Source organism: Heterodontus francisci, chromosome 17 (assembly GCF_036365525.1).
Source record: "Heterodontus francisci isolate sHetFra1 chromosome 17, sHetFra1.hap1, whole genome shotgun sequence".
Taxonomy (NCBI): Eukaryota; Metazoa; Chordata; class Chondrichthyes; order Heterodontiformes; family Heterodontidae; genus Heterodontus; species Heterodontus francisci.
The window spans coordinates 31,775,931-31,799,919 of record NC_090387.1 but is presented as its reverse complement, the minus strand read 5'-3'; the positions used below and the strand labels follow the sequence as shown (position 1 = coordinate 31,799,919).

General features: G+C 39.5%; 1 protein-coding gene across 1 annotated transcript in view; it reads right to left on the bottom strand.

The window, feature by feature from the left end:
* Positions 1–583: 583 nt before the first annotated feature.
* The window catches only part of nfat5b (nuclear factor of activated T cells 5b), a 196,733-nt gene continuing 173,327 nt past the window's right edge, over positions 584–23,989 (bottom strand). The window contains exons 13-14 of the mRNA XM_068049209.1: positions 16,710–16,978; positions 584–13,500 (exon numbers count right to left, since the gene is read on the bottom strand). Of these exons, the coding sequence (XP_067905310.1) occupies positions 16,710–16,978 (269 nt within the window). The 3' untranslated portion in view covers positions 584–13,500. The remainder of the gene's footprint in view (positions 13,501–16,709; positions 16,979–23,989) is intronic.

Below are 23,989 nucleotides of genomic sequence, written 5' to 3'. Positions count from 1 at the left end.
GATGGATATTGAGCTTCTTTTCCTGGTAGCTGTAAGTTGCCCATGTTTAACAGCCATACAGAAAGGTGCTGAGATCACAGGCCTTGTAAACCATCAGCTGTGGGTAGTAATGACTGGAATTTCAAGTTGTATATTGATCAAAGAGAACATTAAGGCTTGCTTTTTCAATTTATGTTACGGCGAACTTTATCAACTGGCAGAACTGGCAAACAGGACATGGGCTTAACTGCTCACCCATATGGAAACATTACTAGTGTCTAAATTTGCTATAAACTCAAGTTCCCTATGTAAAATGTGAATAGCACATTTAGTTTAGTTTCATTCTATTTCAAAGCTAAATAAAAGTGTTTTTGGTAATGGGAGTAGATACAGTGAAGATATATATAAGCAGGACCAAGTTTCCAAAATCTTACAATGATCCACTAATAATGTGAAAATATTAAACATTAACAGTTGCGAGAAGAGTCTGATTCACTGGAAACACCCATATAATTGAGGTGTCCACTTTTTGCCTGATATGCTTTGTTAATCTAATGTAGAAGGATTTGCATCGTACTCTACACTTGGATAAAAACCCAGAGTCTTAAAAGTTTAAACTTTTTATTTGTTTAGATAGCAGCAACTTACAGAAATATAAATGCCAGAGTATACAAATGTCCCAACAAAAGCAAAATACAGTTTGTTTTAGTTCAGCAGTTAAACACCTATGCAAATAATGTCTCCCAGACCACCCACGTCAGTGCTGTTAGTAACGACTACTGAAGCATATCAGTAACACAATTCGGTGCTGTCTTCACATCACAGCAGGAAATTTAAAAAGGAGGTTCAGTGGTTCAGTGTGCAACAACTAACCAATTGTTTCAATTATAAAGCAAGTAAATTAATGCAGCAAAACCATATCCACTGTTTATACTTAAAAAAAAACTTCTGTCAATTTGCCTCTGGGTGAGCGAGGAATATGCTGGCTTTGATCAACAGTAATATCTCTTGAAAGGTGTCAGCCTTCAGTGCATTAACAAGGACCAGCAAGAGGCCAACGACTTCTCCACAGCCTGTGCCAATGGTACTCTGTAGTTACTCAAAGGGAGCTTAAATATGAACTTAGATGGAAACTATGCTGATATGTCTTCAGTCTCATTGGGTGAGAAATTCTATAATTCAAAAAACATATCTGGTGTCATGCAGACCCCCACCTGCCAAGAATGAGGCATATTAATTTTGTCACATGAACATTCATTTTAAGCTGTTGCTGGAGTGAAGAAAGGGCTTGTTAAAATAAAAATTATCAGACATTTGGCTGGAAAAATATTTGCATACTAACAGACAGTGCTTGGAGAGACAAAGGACTATTCCCTGGTCCACTTAACCCAAAATGGACTGTGATCACCAGACATTGAAGATGAGGAAGCTCACATTCCAGGATGACTGCTACTATGGCAGAATCCACAAACAGAAATGGCCAAACCAGCCAGTCACATGACTAACCTGCTGGGCAACCTGGGATTTTTTCAATTGTGCCACAGAGAAAAGCAGAAGGCAGTTTGAAACTGAAGCTGGAACAAGGAAGCCTCTCTCGCTTTCTCCCAAGCCACCGGACCCATGGAAGACATGTAAACCTCAAGAAAGAAAACTCCTAAATCAGAACAAGTTGAAGCGTAAACTGGGCCCCAACGAACTGCAAGACTAACTACCAGATATTGCCTCAAAACTTTTTCCCTTTATTCCTTCTACTTTTTCTGTCTCTATCTGCGTGTGTTTATCGCGTAAGCATGCTAGCGTGGTCGCATCGCATATTCATAGTCATTAACTGGATTAGAGTTTAAGATTAATAAACTTCTAATTTCTTGTTTAAATCTAAGAAAACCTATCTGAATTGATTTCTTTGCCTTACAATTAGAAAGCGGTGAACAAGGATTCACTAAGAGGAAGCTAAAACACAGTGTTAAAAAAAAAAAATTAGACCCTGTTATGGTTACATCAGACAAAGGCTGAGGGAATCCCTAGACCCCTCCTCACCTGGTCAAAACACTGGCAATATTCAGCTGGTCTGTTAGCACTTGCAAAGAAAAGGCTGGTCAACATCTCTGATACTAGTCTGAAACAATAACCTGTTCACTGATACATTTGCAGATTTTTCTTTTTATTTCTTAAAATTGGGATATTTGCCTCTGTTGTCTTGTATTCAACAATTTAACAAAGACCTAGAACTCACCGTTAGGTGTGGGAGAGGGTTGGAATGATACCAGATGCAAATGCCAGCCAAGGCTGGGGTTCCAACCATACTTCTCAAGCCAATGTCATGCTTTCAAAATGTATAGTAAACATATGTACTCCTTCAGGTCAGTTATTCTAGATTTCAGGTTCAACATGGACCAAGTAAATTTTCAAGACAGTGAAGAATAAAGCGTTCAGAAAAGATAGGGAAGGAAAAAAGGGAAATGGGGCGGCAGTACTGATTAGGGAAGACATTGTGGTGTTGGAAAGAGATGTTCGTGAGGGGGGCAAAGACAAAATCCACATGGTGAGAGGGGGAGGGAAAGAGAGAAGCAAATCGGCAGGGAAGACACAGAGACGTGCAAGAACTATACAGTGGTGATATTTGGAAACTTTTATTACCTAATTATCGATTGGGATAATGTTAGAGTAAACCATAAGGAGGGTGAGGAATTTCTGAAATGTGTTCAGGAGAACTTCCTTAACACTATGTTCTCGGTTCAACTAGAAAGGATGAAAGGTCACAGACCTGAAACTTGAACTCTGTTTCTCTCTCCACAGTTGCTGCCAGACCCGTTGAGCATTTCTAACACTTTCTGTTTTTATTATAGGAAGGAGGCATTGCTGGATCCGGCACTGGTGAATGAGGTGGGCCATGTGGACCAAGTGTCTGTGGGAGAACACTTGGGTCAGAGTAATCATCAAAGCATAAGGTTTAGATTAGTAATGGAGAAGAGTAAGGAACATCTTCTCAGGGGCAATTAGGGATGGGAAATAAATGCTGTCCTAGCCAGCGCCACCCACATCCCATGAACGAATTTAAAAAAAACTAAAGCAGAACTTCTAAAATGAAAGAGGGCTAACTTCAGTGGGATGAGAGGGGATCTAGCCAGGGTGAAATGGAACCAAAGCCTGACAGTAAAAACTGTAATGGAACAATGGGCCATCTTTAAAGGAAGAGATGTTTCAGGTATAGGCTAGGTATATTCCAACAAGGCCGAAAGGTAAGGGAACCAAAGCCAGGGTTCCCTGTATGACTAGGAAGATAGAGAATATGATTAAACAAAAAAAAAGTGTATATGATGCATGTCAGGTGAATTCTTCAAGCAGGAACCAGGTCAAATACAATATGTTGAGTAGGGGAGTGAAGAGGAAAATAAGATGGGCAAAGAGAGAATATGAGAATAGAATGACAGTTAACGTAAAAGGAAACCCAAAAATCTTGGACTTACATGTATATAGTAAGCGGGTAAGAGGGGGTGGGTCCTATTAGGGAGGGTGGTATATGCTTAGATGGTGGCTTAGTGGTAATGTCACTGAAATAGTAATCCAGAGGCCAAGGCTAATGCCCTAGAGACACAGGTTCAAATCTCACCATGGCAGCTGGTGGAATTCAAATTCAAGCAATTAACAAAAATCTGGAATTGAAAGCTAGTCTCAGTTATGGTGCCATTAATGGTAATGGTGTAAAATCCAAACTATTTATTGCCCTTTGAAATGGCCCAGCATACCAATCAGTTGTTAGGGGCATTTAGGGATGGGCAACACATGCTGGCCTTGCCAGCAACACCCACATCCGATAAAAAAAAAGGGCACAGGTCAAGGCTAGAACACTGAATGAGTAATTTGTGACAGTGTTTAATAAGGAACAGGATGCTGACAAAATATCCATAAAAGTGGAGAAAATTGATAGGAAGGATGTGCTGGAAAGGCTGGCTGTGCTTAAAGTGGATAAGTCTCCAGTCCTGGATGGCTTGCATCCCAGGTTGTTAAAGGAAGTGGGATGGAGATAGCGGAAGAGCTGGCCATAATCTTCCCTAAATATGGGGGAGGTGCCAGAAGATTGGAGAGGTGACAAATGGGACTCCTTTACTCAAGAAAGGATGTAAGGACATTCCAAGTAACAACAGGCCGGTCAGTTTAACACCAGTGGTGGGCAAGGTTTTTGAAACAATAATCAGGAAAAAAAAAAATCAACAGGCATTTGGAGAGGTTTCTGTTAATTAAGGAGAGTCAGCACAGATCTGTAAAGGCAGATCGTGCCTGATTAATCTAATTGAATTTTTTGATGAAGCGAGAAGGCTGATGAAGGGAATGCAGTAAATGTTGTTTATATAGATTTTAAGAAAGCATTTGATAAAGTACCACATAAAAGGCTGGTTAATCAAATTGAGGCTCACGGAGTAGGGGGGTTTGTGTCCAATTGCTTAAAAAAATTAGCTCAAGGATGAAAACAGCAAATCGTGGAAGATGGTTGTTTTTCAGACTGGAGGATGGTAGACAGCAGTATTCCCCAAGGATCAGTGCTAGGACCATTGCTTTTTTTGATATCTATAAATTACTTGGATCTTGGAATTCAGAGGAGAATATCAAAATTTGCCAATAATACCAAACTTGCAGGAGTGGGAACCAGTGAGGATGATACAAACTGCCTACAACAGGACATAGACAGGCTAGCAGAATGGGTAGACAAGTGGCTGATGGAATTTAATAAAGGCAAGTATGAGGTTATGTATTTTGGCAGAAGGGATAGGGTGAGGCAATATAGACTTAATGGCGCAGTTCTATAGTGTAAGCAGGAACAGAGGGACTTGGTAGTGCATATACATCGATCTTTGAAGATGGCAGGACATACTGAGACAGTGGTTAGCAAAGCATATGGGATCTTGGCCTTCATAAATAGAGGCATTGAGTACAAAAAGAGGGAAGTTATGCTAAAACCTTACAAAGCTCTCATTATGCCACAACTAGAGTATTGTGACTAGTCCTGGTCACCACACTGTAGGAAGAATGCGAGGATCCTTGAGAGCGTATAGAGGAGATTTACCAGAATGATTCAAGGGATGAAGGATTTTAGCTACTAGGATAAGCTGGGGTTGTCCTCCTTGGTGCAAAGGAAATTAAGGGGGATTATATGGAGAGTACAAGATTATGACAGGTTTAAATAAGGTAGACAAAGAAAAGCTGTTCCCATTAGCTGATGGTAGAAGGACATTGGGACAGAGATTTAAGGTTTTAGGCAAGAGATGCAGGAGAGATGCAAGAACCTTTTTTACGCATCGAGTGGTAATGACCTGGATCTCGCTGCCTACGACGGTGGTGGAAGCAGAGACAATCAATGGTTTCAAAAGGAAATTGGATAGGCACGTGAAGGAAATAAACTTGCAGGACTACGTGGATAGAGCGGGTGAGTGGGACTGACTGGATTGCTCTACAGAGAGCCGGCATGAATCCGATGGGCTGAATGGCCTCTCTCAGTGGCCTAATGACTCTATGAGCTAGATTTTCAGTCCCTGCTGGGGATGTGATCAGAGGCAAACGGGAGCTAAAAATTGCCACACCAGCTGGGGTGTCGGTTCCCCGGCTCCATCCTGCCTCCAGGCCACTTTTGCACAGGCGGGATTGGTGGTGGCAGGGCTACCCACCCACACATGGTGGGTAGCCATTTTGGCTGATTAAGAACTGCTTGTGGCCAATTAAAAAGGAGGCCGACTGGAATTTTCCATTTGGCTTCCAGGTTCTTGCAGGCAGCGGGGGCCATTTTAGGTGTGTGGAGCCGGCCTCCACAGGCTGCCCTGTCGAGTGGTTGCCTGTGCCAACACGCTCCCCCACCCACCCCACTGCCCCCCAGTGGTGGCCTGGCTGCAAAAGCCATTTTAAGATTTATTTATTTATTTAGAGATACAGCAGTGAAACAGGCCCTTCGGCCCACCGAGTCTGTGCCGACCAACAACCACCCATTTATGCTAATCCTACAGTAATCCCATATTCCCTACCATCTACCTACACTAGGGGCAATTTTTTATAATGGCCAATTTACCGATCAACCTGCACGGTCTTTGGCTGTGGGAGGAAACCGGAGCACCCGGCGAAAACCCACGCGGTCACAGGGAGAACTTGCAAACTCCGCACAGGCAGTACCCAGAATCGAACCCGGGTCCCTGGAGCTGTGAGGCTGCGGTGCTAACCACTGTGCCACTTAGATTTTAAAAAGTTGGTGAGAGGGCGCCTGCACCTTTAAGTGCCCTCTCTTACATACCTTCCATCACTGCCTGCAGCTTCTTGTAAACTGGAAGGCCTCTGATTGGCCCTTGACAGGCTGTTCCCAGGGACGCACACCGAGATAAACATCAACTGCTGCTGGAGGACTATCAATTCGGTGAAAGATGCCCTTTGGTCTGCCCGAAACTTGCTGGTCTTCCAGCGCAGAGTTGTCCACGACCGAATGTTGCAGACTGGCACATCCCAAGGTCCAGGACTACGTGCTGAGGGACGCACTTAAGCTTGGGGCAGCCGAGGCAAAGGCTCAATGGGGAAAGAACACTGTGTAAGGTCCCCCCATCAAGGTGAACTGAGGGTCTGGATCCATGGAAAACCCCTCTAACTGTAGCCAGAAAATATTTGTTTGTTGTAAAATGTACATGGCATGTAAAATGAAATGGAAGGGTTGTGAGGCAACTCACTCCTGTATTGAAGGAAACTGATCTCCTCTGCACTCTTTGTATTGTTTGACTTGATGCTTTTTGGAACTGTTTTGTAATGTTTTTTTTTTACAGATTTTTATGAATAAAGTATATTTTGGAAAAAAAAGCTTTCCCGCGAAAATCACCATGAGTGACTCCTTCCTTCTGGGGGTGGTTTCTGCACCCAGAAATAGCCCCAACCTTTGTTTCCTGCCTCCGGAGGGAAAACCCTGCTCTATGACTCTATTTACAATGTTACTGATTTGCATAGTGCTAACATACACATTGCTTTGAGTTATTAGCCTTTGCTATAACAGGAGGAAGTTAGTATGTTCCATGTTAATAGTTTTAAAAGCTTAAACTGCTACTATAAAGACAGGCAGAATGAATTAATGACAGCATAAATCTCAATTCCAGTATAATCCTGGTAATAACAATGTTTTTTTTTATTAGTGATTTTCATCTAAAGCCTTTTGTATTAAGTTCACACTGTTAAAAAATTTTAATGTCCCCCTTAAGAACAACAAATACTTGATCTTTAGAGCTCTCCTGCAACAGTTTTGGTGGCACAAACTGGTTTCCAAGTAGGTGATCTCAGGCACGTATTCTAGATCAGCCTATATGTCTATTCAAATTTTGCTGTTGTATAAGTTTAATTGGTTCTTTGTTTGGAAAGAGAAGAAATATTCCTGTTGCCTAACTCAGCTGATTGTAAGTACACTCAGAGCTGCATCTTTGGTGGTTGTCGAAGAGAATAGGTCAGTTTTAGCCTACAGAAGACTGAAATATAATCCTAAAAAGGGCTATGAAATTAATTGGAATTTTTATACAATTTCTTAATTATCCTGAAGTACATATGCTGACTAAAATTTAGATGCAAGATTTAAATTTAGATATAAATGTAACTTTTATAAACTTCATCCAAATGTGAAACAATTCTAAAATATTTCAAGCATAAATAACCACTGAACCATCCCTTTAAAAATCTGAAATGAAATCAAACATTAATGAGGCATTTCATATACATGTTACTGTACATATAAAAAAATGTATATGGTCTCAGTCTTCATTTTGAGACTATTAGTGGGCTGGCAAAGAACTAGAGACAAAATTCTGCCTTGGCAATGAAAGAGTTATGAAAACACTAAGAAAAATAGAGAAACATTTCTTGGTAAGCAAAAGTTCAAGGAAATAAATGACTGAATGATGTCAGGGGACATAGAAGCATAGCAGGCTCAAGTTAGCTGTACAGACCAGCATTTCTTTACTTGCTTGTTAGCAAAATCAGTTTTGGACATGGTTGTTCATTATACATGGAATTACTGTTTGAGTGCTGGATACTGCTGCTATGCTTGGCTAGAACATCAAAATCTCACCAATCTAACAATACAACACACTAATTGTAAACTGCCAACTGAAATCTACTGCAAGGACATTACTTATACATTGCACAAAACAATGTTGTACTGCATTTAAACATATGTAGAAATCACAAAAATATACAAACTTCATCTATTACTGCCAAAATCTTTTGTGTACTGTTTAAATATCTGTGCAATGTTTTAAAATCTACAGTATTAGGATATATACATGTTATAAAAATTGTAGACTTTATTTTTTCCTATTACTACTTTTGGGTAGATGTCCTGGAAGCAGTGACTAAGTAGACGTTCTAGCTTGCATGATTCCTACAATAGTGATGACATGAAATGGTTAATGTCCATTTCCCTCAATTAAGTTTTTGCTGATTACCAATACAATAGGCATTTTGTTTATAAGAAACTGAAGATGAATCAGGGTGGATATGTTTATATTAAATCAACCTCTGCCCCCCCACACCACCCCCAGTCAAAATAAAACCTGTTTAACTGCTGGGATTTTGCTCTATTCTTTTTTTTCCCACTAACCTTTTCTGGGTTATTCAAAAGCCAGAAAAAACACACTTACCAGGCTGATTCATATACCAGATTGAGTCATATAAGCTAAAGTTTATATTGAGAGAACTGTTTCATTAAAATATCTCCAAAAATTAAAAATGTTATCATTAAAATTAAGAGCAAGGAGGGCAATTTGAATCCCAACCAGATGTTTATACATTTTGTCACTGAAGTCCAATAGTTGTCTATAATTGATGAATTTTGCCTTATCTTAGCAAAGCCATCAGACTGATTTGGGTTTGGGAAAACAAGATGCTGTCCAATATCACGCTCTCAAATTATATCTGCTCAGATGGGAGAAATTATGTAGCAAGTAACCCGTAGGAGAAAAATAAAAATGGGGACAAACCAATACGCATATATAAACTTTAAAAATGAGTAAAACTTTCTAGTTTGTTACAAAAATTCATGTCAAAAATCAATGAAAAACTGAGTGCTTCTTGTACTTCTACACTGAATTTTGATGTGCAGAATATTAGCATTATTAAAAGAGTATCAGGAACATGTTAAAGTAAATTCTTCAGTTCGTGCGCCAAGTGGAGGGCTGAGCTAGAAGGAAGTGAAAGTCGGATATAGGGTTGTGCCGATTTTCTGATCTCCAAGCATGGCTCCCCACTTGGGGAATGTGGAACCAGTGAACTTACCATGTGTACTTTTCAACTGAACCACCCTTACATTCAGTAGTATAAAATCCCAATGTGACATAATTGCATTACTGTGCTTTTTTAATACATGATTTAGGTCTCAGCTTTGTCTCATGACAAAATAAACACTGGTGTGCTCAAATCCAAACAATAAACATACTTTCTCACTCAGTGTTATACAGTTAAATTGATTTTCATGCAGAGACAATTCTAAACGATATTTATTTGTACTACTTTACAGTATGCCCCATAAATATTTGATTTCCTTTTAAAATAAGTATTTCAATCAGTCAGAAATGGTAGCAAAAGTGCCATTCTGAACTAATTTTGACAGTCTCACAAAGCCACCACAGAAACCCGTGGTAAAGTTTATAATTTGATTGTACTCACTTAGTACAAATAACAAAATATTATACCATTTCATATATATTTGTGTGTGTGTGTGTGTATATATATTTATATGTATATATACATGTACACATATATATAAAAAATGCAACTTCCCAAAAAAATGAAACATACATTAGATATAAACCATCCAAATTTGAATAGAAATTCTGTATTTAAAATGACTGACCTAAAAGCCGGTCAGGCAACTGAAGTTCCCTTCATAACAAGTGAAGCCTGTACCACTGAAAATATCTTCAGTGAAGGGAAGTAGCTGCTTAAAAGTTTTTGCATGGCTCAAAATGTGCACTGTAAGAAAATAGTTTAAATATTTACAGTAAACAGAAAGAACAATTATACAATTCAATGACTTTTTATGAACATAAATACTTCAAGAAGTACTTTGGACAGTTGACAGAAAAGACTTACACATTAAGGGGAATCACTGGTCACAATATTAGCTGAATAAAGTGCTGGAAATTCCACTGTTGGAGGACATCTGCCAAGATTTCGACCTAAAACTCTATCTTTCCAAAGGAAAAATAGCTGTTTCATATACATTATCCAGCTCATCCCAGTAGAAGTACTAACAGAGTGCAGCAAAAAATGAAAAGCAAGGCTGTTTGATGGTTAATATACAGACCTCTCAGGTATTGTCTTACATCCATTTCTGCTCCACACAGATATGTTCGTCCTTTTTTTTCATGTACCTCATATTCACTTTCAATAAAAATAGCTGCTTTAATTATTAGGGCCAAATGGATATCTAGTCACTCATTAGTGTTAGGATCTGATAACGATCAGTAATTTCTGCTAAAAAGTCATCTTGCAATAGTTATATTTTACAGAAAATTGTGTTTTTTTTAATTGGTAGATTTAATGGCCAGGTATCCTCAATGGGACATTTTGCCACTTCATCCTAGATTGCTGTAGGAGTACCTTATAACAAGAGAACCTGCCATACCACCTGTAACTTAATACTGACTGGCAACATGATGTTAAGCCAATATTTAACTGCACCAAAAATGCAGTATTTACATTAGATCTGTGCAATATTTAAATAGCTATTGCAAATCTATTTAAAACTAGAAAAGTATAAAGCTATGGAACATATCTATACTTTGGTATATATTAACATTACAAGGTTAATACTGTATCCAAATTCAATTTTAATTTGCATTTCTAACAGAAAATGCTAATTGTTGCCATTATACAACAGCAACATCTAACATTAGATTTATAGGAGATAAAAGTTCCTGATAATCTATAAGTTATATGTGCTTCCAGGTCAGTCACATTTCTAGACAATAATCAGAAACATGTAATTTTACCTTTCATCACTACATATGTTGGATTTAAATTCAGAACATCATTCTCTTAGGCACACAAAAATATAATTATGTATTTGCCCTCTACCATTCTATGTTCAGTTACTAAAATCAAAAGCCACATCTTGTACATAGTGTGCAAAAGAGGAAGTTGCCAGTTACCCAGTTACATTTCAAAAGAAAAATTCAGAGGAAGAAAGTAACAGTGGGCAAAAGTACAACTTCATCAGTAGTACTATTTAACAAGAATATTAAAATACTGGGAACCCCATAGTGTCAGGGAAACAAAAGTTCAATTTTCTCCATAAAATATAGAGTGGATTGTTAGATCTGAGCCCTGCAGGAGGCGAATGAAATAAATAGACTGTATTTCAAGCACACAGTACTCTAATCCGAATACATGTCAGGCTTTTGCAGATGAAGAGAATGGTGCTAAGGAAGCGAAAAGATAGGCACCACCTATTTAAATTAGGGAGAGAGGTTCCAAATAAAGAGACTGCACCCTTGAATTACTTGATGGTCACGAGTCACATTAAGCACTGCATCTATTATTGTAGATCACACCGTTCGAAATTCAAGGAAGATGTAGAGGGCACCATATTGAATCTCCTAGTTGTTCAAATGACTGCGTGATGGATTTAGCACTGGCTGCCACAGAGATGAATATCTATCAGCATTCATCCCATTCCTCAATGTCAATCCTAGAGAACCAGCGCAAATCAAATGTTCAGTATGATGCCATGTTTGATGGCTAAGCAGCACTCATGTATATATTCAAGCTCAGCATCCAGAAGCAGGAAAGATGGCATGCCCTGCAAGTGGATGCGGGTGTAACCATCCAAACATGTGCTTTTTCAGCAGGAGACACGGCTAGTGGGTCTCTATGAGATTGTTTGCTTACATAAACAGTGATCTCTCCTAGTCTTTTAATCCTGTAAAAGTGAATATGGACTAATCAGTAACTATGGTGTTGTGTTGTTAAGAGTTTTAAACTGTGCCTCCTGATTTATAAGTGACATATCTGGTGGACAGATGGCTCGAAAATTCAGATTAACTAGCAAACAAGAGGAGCAATTTAAGGTCCTTTTCTAATCAAGTAAAGATATAGACCTACCCAACCGAGCTAACTGATTACTTAATTGCTGCCTGATAGACTATGCTCTCTTAATGGGTAGAAAGGTCATCTATTTGATGTCTGTTGAGAAGATAACCTTACAATGCAGATGGAACAGGCTACAGACAGTGAGCACAGGTATAGAGGACTCAGATTATAGCTTAACAGGCTCTAGGATAACTAGAGATTAAAAGGTTTCTTTTCCCTTTTCAGACTAATGGATGCATCATACACACTCTCAACAAAAGTAATTGAGAGAGAGAGCTGAGTATCTATTTGAGCAAAGGATTAGAAGTAACACAGATAGGTGGTAACCAAAATGACCAAATACAGCTGAATCTGACATATTGCTCCAGAAATTATTGTGTATGATGATATCATAATACTGTGGGCATGCATTAAAAATGTCATGTCACCTCTCATGTCAATGGAGCCACTTCTTTCCTTCCTCACAGTTGGAATAAATTGCTGTTCCAATTTTTGTAATAGTTCATGGAGTTAGTGAGTTCTGCCCTTTCAACAGCTGCTCAATTTGAGAGTGGTGTTTCTTGATCAGAATATGAGGAAAGTCCTCTATCGCTCTTATGCTTACCAGCTAAAACAGACCGAGAAAGTCAACTCAAGATCCGTTCCTGAGCTTACGGTACACGAGTAAAAATAAGTTCCGTAGGGCTACTGTGGGGGGGAAATGTAGTGATTGCCAACCTTCCCACATCGTTTGGATATGTCCACTTTTCATTGGGATCATAGTTGTAAAAAAAGTCCAGGACAAACAAAGAATTAAATCCTTGTAACTATTTGCTAAGTGCCTCCATTATTACTCTACTGGATCCAGTCCCAGATGAATAGACTTTTCTATCTCCTGGTCTGTGCTGTAGCCTGCAGTTGTGTTGCCAGGGTGCAGTGCCTTTTATTACATCATGGACTTGTATTCTTTGGTGGATGCTGCCAATGGAGAGATTGGACATTTTCTCCTACTTAAGTAACAAACTTTCTTAATTTGTAGTCAGTATTCTTGGTTTCCTGACCTTCAATTACCATGGGTTTCTTGACTATAATAATAGATATTTCCTATTTGCAATTATGCCAAAGCATTTTAACAGAGTTGATTAATTGTAGATTTGCACTCCATCAGATGGCTTACATTCTGCAGTGAAATTCTAACAAGAAACTGATTTATTAAAAATTTGCATTTATGCACTCAAAGTGCATGAATAAAGAATTTAAGCTTCATGAAGTGTAATGATTTACAAATGGAGGACAAGGACTGGCTTAAAAGCTGAAATGGATATAAGCAATATCAATGCTTTAACTTTCCCTTCATAGCTCAATCATATAATCTGTTTTCCCATCATATGATGGCATTCTAGTTTCAGAGTTCGATGTTTCTTCATATCTGGTTAAACTTGTACTCTAAAGATGAAAAAGAAATAAGTTAATCAATTTCCATAAATCACTACAGTCATTCCATCTTTAAAAACACTGCACATTATGGAATAGCAGAAAACATAAGTTGAAATGAAAATTTAATGCATTTATATCAAATTGCTTGCTCTACTATTTTAACATTGCCAACAGTAATTTCAACCCGTCATTTTTCTGAGTGATCCACATCCATGGAAACACACGATTAACACAACTTACATCATGACTTTTGGGGTAAAACCTACATTAACTTCCACGAATCTGTACTTCCTTCTCTTAATCATAAAATCAAAATATTAGTGTTCCAATATTCAAATTGCCTAGTAGATTAAATTAAGCAACTTATTAGTAAAACAGCACAGGAGGTATTTCACTTTTTTCATGATTTCAATTCAAATTAATAGGCAACTCTGAATTAAGAGTAGGTTATACAGTTGGTTGTTTTCTCTCTCCAAGAGGAAATGCTTTGCTGCAGTTTGGTGTTTTCTTTCAATGGTAATGTGGGACTGTGTACTATCAATAGAAATCAGAATTGTCACAGCACAGAAGGCCCGTCATGTCTGCGCTGGCTCTCCGAAGGAGCGAATCAGCTCATGCCACTCCCCCACCATCTCCTCAGTCCTGCACATTCTTCCTTTTCAGATAATAATCCAATTCCCTCTTGAATGCCTTGATTGAACCTGCATCCACCACACTGTCAGGCAGTGCTTTCCAGAAATGCTTATAGGAAAATAGATACTTAATTGTGAAGTAAAGGTATTAAGGGATACAAAGACAGATTTAGAATTAATGACAGAACTGTCACTGCTAACAAAAATGGTCAAGCAAGTTTCCTGAGCTGAAAAGCCTACTCATATTCCTATGTAACCATTCACATGGGGGAACCACAGTTATGAACAATCCTGCATCTAAAAATCTGGGAAGGGGCTCACAAAAGAATTGTTTTAAAATGGTTTTCGTCCTTCAAATTAAATACAAAATGAAATTGTACACCTTGCAATAAGTTGAAACAAAGTTTACATACAAAGACAAGACTAAGGACACTGCCTGCCTAATTAGGTAAATGGAAAAGATTCCAAGGGACTATTTGAAAAAAGAGCATGTGGCAACTCCCCAAAAACATTAATCTCACTGCTGTTTGGGAGATGTGTGTGCAAATTGGCTATGTTTGCCTACATTACAAAAGTAATTCATTGAAGCACGAGGAAAGGCGATATAAAATTAAGGATTCAATTCTAAAGGGGGTTCAGGACCAGAGGGATCGCATATATGCGCACAAATCATTGAAGGTGGCAGGGCACATTGAGAAAGCGGTTTATAAGGCATGCAGGATCCTGGGCTTTATAAATAGAGACAGAGTACAAAAGCAAGGAAGATATGGCGACCCTTTATAAAACACAGGTTCGGCCTCATCTGGGAGGATTACTATAAGGAAGGTATTGAAGATGGTGTAGAAAAGGTTTACGAGAATGTTTCTGGGTCTTCAGTTATGAGGATAAATTGGCAAAGCTGCGGTTGTTAACCTTCTCTAAGGAGGAGAAGAGATTTGATAGAGGTGTTCAAAATCATGAGTCTGGACAGAGTAGATAGGGAGAAACTGTTCCCATTGGTGGAAGTTTCGAGAACCATAGGACACTGATTTAAAGCGATTGGCAAAAGAACCAGAGGTATCGTGAGGAAAACATTGTTATGCAGCAAGTGGTTAGGCACTGAAATGCACTGCCTGAGAGTGTGATGGAGGCAGATTCCATCATGGCTTTCAAAAGGAAATTGGACATTTTTTGAAGGGAAAAGATTTGCAGGATACCAGGGAAAAGGCAGGGGAATAAAACTGATTGAGTTGCTCTCGCAGAGAGCGGCATGGACACAATGGGCTGAAGGCTTCCTTCTGTGTTGTAAACATTCCATGATTGGCTGCAAAGTGCTTTGGGATGTATTGAAGAAACAAAAGATGCTATTTAAATGCAGGTCTTTTTTTTCTTTAACAAATATGCCATTATTTACTAAACTGGAAACAGAATTAGGCTTCATACCTGCTTGCATAGGCTTGCATTTATGAAATTGAGTAAATACAAAGAGCATATGTTTTTTAAAAAAGGAAATTTCTCACTTATACAGTGTTAGTGGCATAATTATTCAATAAGTGGAGGTAATATTTTTGTTCCGATGGAGGGTCACTGACCCGAAACGTTAACTCTGCTTCTCTTTTCACAGATGCTGCCAGACCTGCTGAGTGGTTCCAGCATTTCTTGTTTTTATTTCAGATTTCCAGCATCCGCAGTATTTTGCTTTTATTATATGTAATATTTTTGTCACTATGTGACTAAATAATCTGTTATCTACTGCAAAATTAGCCACACAAAATATAATGCAAAAATCATAAAGTGGCAGATTTGAAGATAGAACAAAACATGGCCCCAAATTCCAAAATTTCTCGTTTCTGCTGGTCTCCTGTTGAAACTCTGGCAGGAAACTAGCCAAAATCCCAGAAAGACAGCAGAAAGCCAGTTGTGCCAGTTCTCCATCATTTTCAGGCTGCCTTGTACTGAACAAAACTTCTGTTGGCCCGCTACAAGTTAAATGGCGGGTAAGGATGAAGCCAGGGTAGGATTTCTACACTAGAAATTCCTATTTCTGTCTATGGAAGGGGCTTTGGGCTTTTTCTGGCAACTGGTAAGCTATGTAAGTGGAGACGTAACAGTTTCCACAAGGGTGCATTTAGGCTCTACTGGCCTGGACCCTCGAAGAGGGCTAATTTTTTTAAAATGAAAAAGTGTGCAGATCAGTTCCCTTGTTCAGCGAGCCAAGTGGAACATTGCTGGCTTTGTGGACTGACTGTAGACAACACCCACCTCCCCCACCCTGAGGACCCAAGTTAGGGATAGGGCTGAAGGAGGGACTGGGACGGTGGCAGACAGCTGCCCATCATTGCATTTGGAACCGCTGGTCCCATGTTAATTAGGTAGCCTCTGTGGATCCTGAAAATTTCAATAGGGATTTCATCCCGTGAATTTTTGGCTCCCAAAGTTCTGCATGCTACACATTACCAGTGAAAGAGGAACTGGAAAAATTACATGTTTTGCATGCACACGACTACCGTTGAAAGGCAAGACCTGGGCCTAAATGTAGGATGCTATTGTTTATTAATTACAGGGGATAGAAAAAACACCTTTGTGCAGTACCCAAATTCATCCTACCTATGGATTAAAAGACCGGCTGATGTTGCTTCCCTGGTTCTGTAAAGTCACGAGGATGTCATCAATCTTTTCCATGTTCTGTTCAGCAGTAATGGCAGATGATAGTTGCCTTGTGTTAGTCATCTGCTGTGGGAGGAGCGTAGAAACGGCTTGTCCTTCAGTCTGTTGCTGCCCTGGCTGGCTTATTACGAGCAGTTGATCAGACAAAGTAGATGGTCCAGTAGGACATGGCTGGGATACATTCGTTATGCTCATTAATTGTCCACAATCTGTGTAAACAAGATTTTGTATATATTTCTCTGGTAACAAAAGGCAGTGATATGCCTTACTTTAAGGTCAGCAGATCGTTCCTTTTGTTCTTTCCCCACCTCTGTACTTAAAACCTGCTACATCTCTAACTTTTTCCAGTTCTGATAAAAAGTCATTGGCCTGAAACATTAACTGTTTCTCTCTCCACAGATGCTGCCTAACCTGCTGAGTATTTCCAGCATTTTCTGTTTTTGTTTCTAATGAAGAATTACTCATCTTGGATACAGCTTCAATTAAAAAAAAGAGCAAAAAATGCGTCTCTACATTTAGAAAAAGCAGACAACTCTGAAGAAACTTCAAGAGTGATGGAGGCTCTTCCCACACATTGTTTTAAGTTGAGGATTGTGTGAGTTGCCAGTGATGGGAGTTGAATATAGAAAGAGTTCTTTTAAATGAACTTTTCCTAAACGACAAGAATTATAATGTCCTACTAGATTCCAGGTGAAGAATAGTGATCAATTTCCATGTCAACAGTAAAGTTATGGCTCATTATTAAACTAGTATTTGACAACTATTTACTTCATCCAATATCTCCCAACTTGCATTCTATTCACAAGCAAAACAAACATGTATAATAAAAGTGTTTCCTTAAATGAGAGAACGGTGTTCCTTTGGGAAGCTGGTCAGAGGGTCCCAGGTGCATGACAGCATTTGCAGGGGGACCATACAGAGTAAACCAATCCCAGATTCATTTCTCAGTCTAAGATGAGTTAAATAATCTCAGCAAGGAAGCACTTCGGACCCAATTCTCCTCAGCCTATAATTTCCTTTACTTCCATAGTTCATCTCCAAAATTTTCACTAAGCCTCAAATTTAGTGACAAAATATTGAGACATTACCAGAGGCAAAGGGCCTAAATATCTGAAGAAAGGGATACAGTCTGAAGTTGGGTAGCCTGCATTGCATTTCTAGCCAGCAGTTCTGCATCAGCAGACAAAAGCAAAAAACTTAACCATTATGAAGTCTCCCTTTAATTTACAAGAAATGCTGGAAATACTCAGCAGGTCTGGCAGCTTCTGTGGAGAAAGAAGCAGAGTTAAGTTTTAGTTTAGTTTAGAGATACAGCACTGAAACAGGCCCTTCGGCCCACCGAGTCTGTGCCGACCATCAACCACCCATTTATACTAATCCTACACTAATCCCATATTCCTACCACATCCCCACCTGTCCCTATATTTCCCTACCACCTACCTATACTAGGGGCAATTTATAATGGCCAATTTACCTACCAACCTACAAGTCTTTGGCTTGTGGGAGGAAATCGGAGCACCCGGAGAAAACCCACGCAGACACAGGGAGAACTTGCAAACTCCACACAGGCAGTACCCAGAATTGAACCCGGGTCGCTGGAGCTGTGAGGCTGCGGTGCTAACCACTGTGCCACCCTTTCAGTGACCTGAAACGTTAACTCTGCTTCTCTCTCCAAAGATGCTGCCAGACCTGCTGAGTATTTCCAGCATTTCTTGTTTTTATTTCAGATTTCCAGCATCTGCAGTATTTTGCTTTTATTTCCCTTTAATTTACCTTGGTTTTCCCAGTTCAGAATAAGACCATTAATTCCTCCAAAAAGCTGATGTAACAAAAATGTCAGGAAAGCAATTACTGTAATCCTGCCTATTTTTATCCTTTACTAGAAAAACAGATTTTGATTAAAATAAAAACATTTAGCACCTCTTAAGTTTGAAGATGTGACCCAATTAGATGGATGACTATTGCCCTGTTTTCTACCAATGGTTACGGCACTAAAAGTGGCCACATCTCTAATTGCTACTAGTGGAATGAAAAAGAGAATCATGGATCAATTGAGCTGTTTCTCTCAGAAACCAAAACTAAGAAAAACACTTCTTGTAAGGTCATGAATATAGAGTGGCGCAAGTTTAAGTTCATCAGGCACTCCCTTTAAGCCTGGACTTGAATTAATTCTGAATCTTCCACCCCATCCAACCTTGTCATGTACTCATCAAAATTATGAATAGATCATCTGAATTGAGATAGTGGGCCCACAGTAATGTTTTTGCACTGGTTCATAATGTATTTTGCTCCTATATTTACACAGCTGGCTACTTTGATAGTTTAGCTCCAAAGATTTTGAGCACAGACTGGGAGTTTTAACAATCATTTGCCCTCTGAGTTGTAACTGTTTCTTCTCCCTATGAACGTCCATGGAATGCTGCTTTATCCTATGCAATTACCTGTACTTTTATTTATAGGGTTTATTAAACTTAGGAATAAAAAGGTTTTTGAAAAAGAACTGAAACTTTTTTTTTGGAAAAAAACAGGAATATTGACTTTAAAGGCTAAAAATATCCTGCATATCCAAATAAGTATCACTGACCCAGAACACCTGTTTTGTTCGCTTCAATAAGCACAGCTGTTTGTTTTCCACTATCTTTCACAAATAACATGTTCTTCCTAGATGTACTACAATATCAGACTTGAGAACTTCAAAATGGAAAGAAAAAGTATTATGTAGAGAAGACTAATGTGGTCAAATGCAGTACTGTTCTGTCAACAATGACTACAATCTAGCAGTGATAAACGGTATTTACCTCATATGTGAGCTTCTGTGGGATTTGTTCTCAGTCTAACATATCGTTTTGTAGGTATAAAAACTTATAAGTAGATTATGAAGAATAACCCTCTCCCCACTCCACTAAGTTTCAGGTTTGTAGAATCCATGAAATTTGGCACTCATCACACTTTTCCTGTGTTTTTGTTGGATTGGAACAGATCATGCTAGGAAATGTTTCTCCTGATAAACAAGCAGCCCACTCATTGTTTTCAATGTCAAAATGAAACTGATCGTAAAGAAACAATTTCCAAGGCTTCAGCAGACAGGAAGATCCTTAAAAGCAAGGTGGGAGCTGTAAAATTCTGCAGTGACTACCTGCTCCTCCATGATTTCTGTCAACTCCTTTATCATTTAAGGCAGAGGAAGGCTGGATAGACTGCATCTGGCATCTAATTTCACCTCGTCGCCCCACCACCACCAACTCCCTCCCATATCCTCTATCCTAGTGATTTCCACTGTAGCCTCTTTGAAAGAACTCAAGAAATTTACATTATGGGTCCAACTTCCTGTCCATCTCTATTCACAGTGGCGCAGTGGTTAGCACCGCAGCCTCACAGCTCCAGCGACCCGGGTTCAATTCTGGGTACTGCCTGTGTGGAGTTTGCAAGTTCTCCCTGTGTCTGCGTGGGTTTTCTCCGGGTGCTCCGGTTTCCTCCCACATGCCAAAGACTTGCAGGTTGATAGGTAAATTGGCCATTAGCAATTGCCCCTAGTTTAGGTAGGTGGTAGGGAAATATAGGGACAGGTGGGGATGTGGTAGGAATATGGAATTAGTGTAGGATTAGTATAAATGGGTGGTTGATGGTCGGCACAGACTCGGTGGGCCGAAGGGCCTGTTTCAGTGCTGTATCTCTAAACTAAACTAAACTAAACCTAAAACAGAGTTGAAAGGCTGGATGTGACAGAGTATATACAGTGACACCAAAGTGCCCATCGTGCAGTAGGTATGAGAAAATCGTACAAGATTTAGTTCATAGTCTTACTAGCTGAAACTCTAACAATGTCAGTGTGGCAAGAGTAACAGGTATAGGTTTCTGCCGTAAAATGTGCTCTGCTGTAGAATGGGCTTGTATAGTAAACATTCCAATGGCTTTAAGATTGTTTGAGTGGGAGGAAAAACTTGATGGTATGCATACCTTGCTAATATACATAGTATAGGGTCTATACATGCCAACCTAGAAAACTAGCAAAAGTGGACCAATAGCTTCAAAAAGCTGACTAAAGTACATGCTACTTTCCTTTTCATGTGCTGTTGGGAAAAAAATGAAAGCCTAAAAGGGATACTCAAAATGGTGAAGGTACAGAATTGGTGGTGAATTTCTAGAGGTGTCTAGATGCTGCCCAGAAACAGTTTGCACTTTCATATTAAAAATAATGCACTGTCATTAATTTTAATGGCTTTTACACTGCAAAACAGATATTTAATCTTTTAAACAAAAGAGAAAAACAAATGGACATTTGGGTTTTCAGTAGATCAACCAGACCATCACTTTCCCAAAGCTACCTCAACATTCACTCTCCTATATTCAACTCCTTCTCCCTCCAACCCTCTCAGTTCAAAACATTGTCCTCCCCACCTCCGTTCTTTTTGCTGACACTACCCTCATCATACTGGTACTCAAGCTCTCTTTCAGTTAATGTTAGCACTCCCCGCCTCTGACACCCAAAGCACTACTCCCTGCTTCTCTTTTCCTTTCATGGACATCCATTCCACCTTCTCTCTCCCCTTCAATCTGAACCATAGCCCTCTTTCCTCTTCAAGCCACTTCACGCTCTAGGTAGGAATTCCTTTTCTCAAAATAACTTCTGCTTGCTCTACACAAAGGCAGGAAATGCAGCAGGACTTCAGGACCAGCAGTGAAAGGAGCAAATATAGCAAATGCTGGCACACAGGCCAGGCCCCCAAAATGCTGATGGTTGGCGTTTATGAAGGTTACAGTAGTCTGGATAGCAGGAAATTGTCATGGCATGTATGTAGTCATACTGGGCAACTGAATTACTTGGGTCTCTAAATCTCTTCCTCTGTGGAAACAGCATTAACATGCTCCATCACTTCCTCCCTGTGTGCCAAACAGGTAATACACTTCTTCCACAAATCTTCCTACAGCATATCTCCGAACAGCACTGTGGGTGCACCTACCCTACATGGACTGCAGCGGTTCAAGAAGGAAGCTCACCACCACCTTCTCAAGGCAATTAGGGATGGGCAATAAATGCTGGCCTAGCCAGTGATGCCCGCATCCCACGAACGAATAGTAAAAACAAATCTCCTGATGCATTAGTAAATCGAGGGAATCATGGACACTTCTGGTCCATTGTGTCGATGATTTGCAATGTGGTGACTTTTATTCACCAGAGAAGTTATCCTCTTTGAATTGCTACATGCCTTTAATTCCCCACCTGTAACGCAGGATATCCCTCCCCGAACAGCAAGCTCCCAATGAATGAAGGCTTACACTCTAACTAACTGCTACACATTAATTAGGCTTGACCCCAGAAGATTTGGCAGGGTCAGGGATGCACAACTCTAGTTAACACAAAGTCAGTTATGCAAGTTCCTGTTTAATCCACAGTTCAGAAAATCTGCACTTCCTATCACCCAAGGCAGTTGGTTATTTCAAAGATGGGTTATAGAATTTATTCACACATTAAATAACCTGACTATAAATATTTCTCTGTAAGCCATGGGTAGTTGAAACAATTCAAAAGACTGTGCACTGGTACAAGCAAGCATCAGCAGTACTTTACCTTCTACTTGTCTCTTCAAAGGAATAAACTGCACAAATACTGAAATGTTTATTTCAAGTTTTTAAAAACAAAACATGAAATAGTTTCACTGCATAGGAAGTTTTAACTTGATGTTTATTCCACTCAAAAGGATATATCTCAACTCAACTGGGACTTCTTCCTTAATAACTAATCCTCAAATGAGTTATACAAATCTCCTTCAGAAGTGTAACAAACATCATAGTCATCAACTTCCTAAGCTTTATCCTCGATATATAAGGCATTCACCCACAGTCAATAGACATATCAAATGAAAAACAGGCTAATTTAGTTGAACTGAAACTGGCCCATGCAATGAACTAATTTAAAAACAAGAAATGCTGGAACCACTCACCAATGAACTAATTTATTTACTTTGTCAGTTGTCAGTACTATACAAGACAAGGAATTGTTCTTACATCAAACAAATTGAAACTAATGTACCACCTCCTACATGCTATGTAATGGAAGACGACGATATTCCTGTAATTCTTGGCAGATGATTTCTGATCACAGCCAGATCAGCTAAGAGAGACATCAGTGCTGGTGAGAGCTTTCCCAAACAGGGAAAGAAAGGATTTTTATTTATTACAAGTGAGTCAGCCAACGAGTACACTATTTGTGCACTTTCTAGCAGATTTTTCCAAGAACAGCAGAGATCTAGAACAGGTTGCCTGCCAGCCTGACCTTTTACCCAGCAAATGGCTCAGGGGCCTGAGGACATATGAGAATTTTTTTTTTTAAAGAGGTGAAGGAAAGGGGAAAGAGTATGAAATTAAACAAAATGAATTTGGACTTGCCATCATAAATTCTAAACAAATTTTTCAAACGGAATAGTTTGATTATATCAATATACGCAATACTATTTATCCGAGTGAGGCTGGAATTTATCAGAACATCCTTTTATTCTATAGATATTTGCAGAACAGAACGTCTCCAGTTTTATTTGTGACAGCCTTTTGCTACTGCAAACCACATATAATCTCACTGCCCTCTACGTTCCTCTGCTTCAAATAATTATCCAGTTTTCTCTTAAAGCGGTGTGAAGGTCTCTACCTCAACTACTCTTATGGTAAAGCATTCCATTCCCTGTATAAAGTAATTCCTTTTAAAATCTGTTCCTCATTCTTAGTGACAATTTTAAATCGATAACTCCTTGCCACTGACTCTGCAACCAGAGGAAATTGCATCCATGTGGTCACTACCTGGATAATGATTCATAATGCCCAAAATAGGGAAGTTAAATACCAGCTTTTAATTCTAATTTTTAATTCTGTGTCCTCAGTACCTTGCTCTACGGCAGCGAGGCCTGGACAACGTATGCCAGCCAAGAGCGACGTCTCAATTCATTCCATCTTCGCTGCCTTCGGAGAATACTTGGCATCAGGTGGCAGGACTATATCTCCAACACAGAAGTCCTTGAAGCGGCCAACAACCCCAGCTTATACACACTACTGAGTCAGCGGCGCTTGAGATGGCTTGGCCATGTGAGCCGCATGGAAGATGGCAGGATCCCCAAAGACACATTGTACAGCGAGCTCGCCACTGGTATCAGACCCACCGGCCGTCCATGTCTCCGTTATAAAGACGTCTGCAAACGCGACATGAAATCGTGTGACATTGATCACAAGTC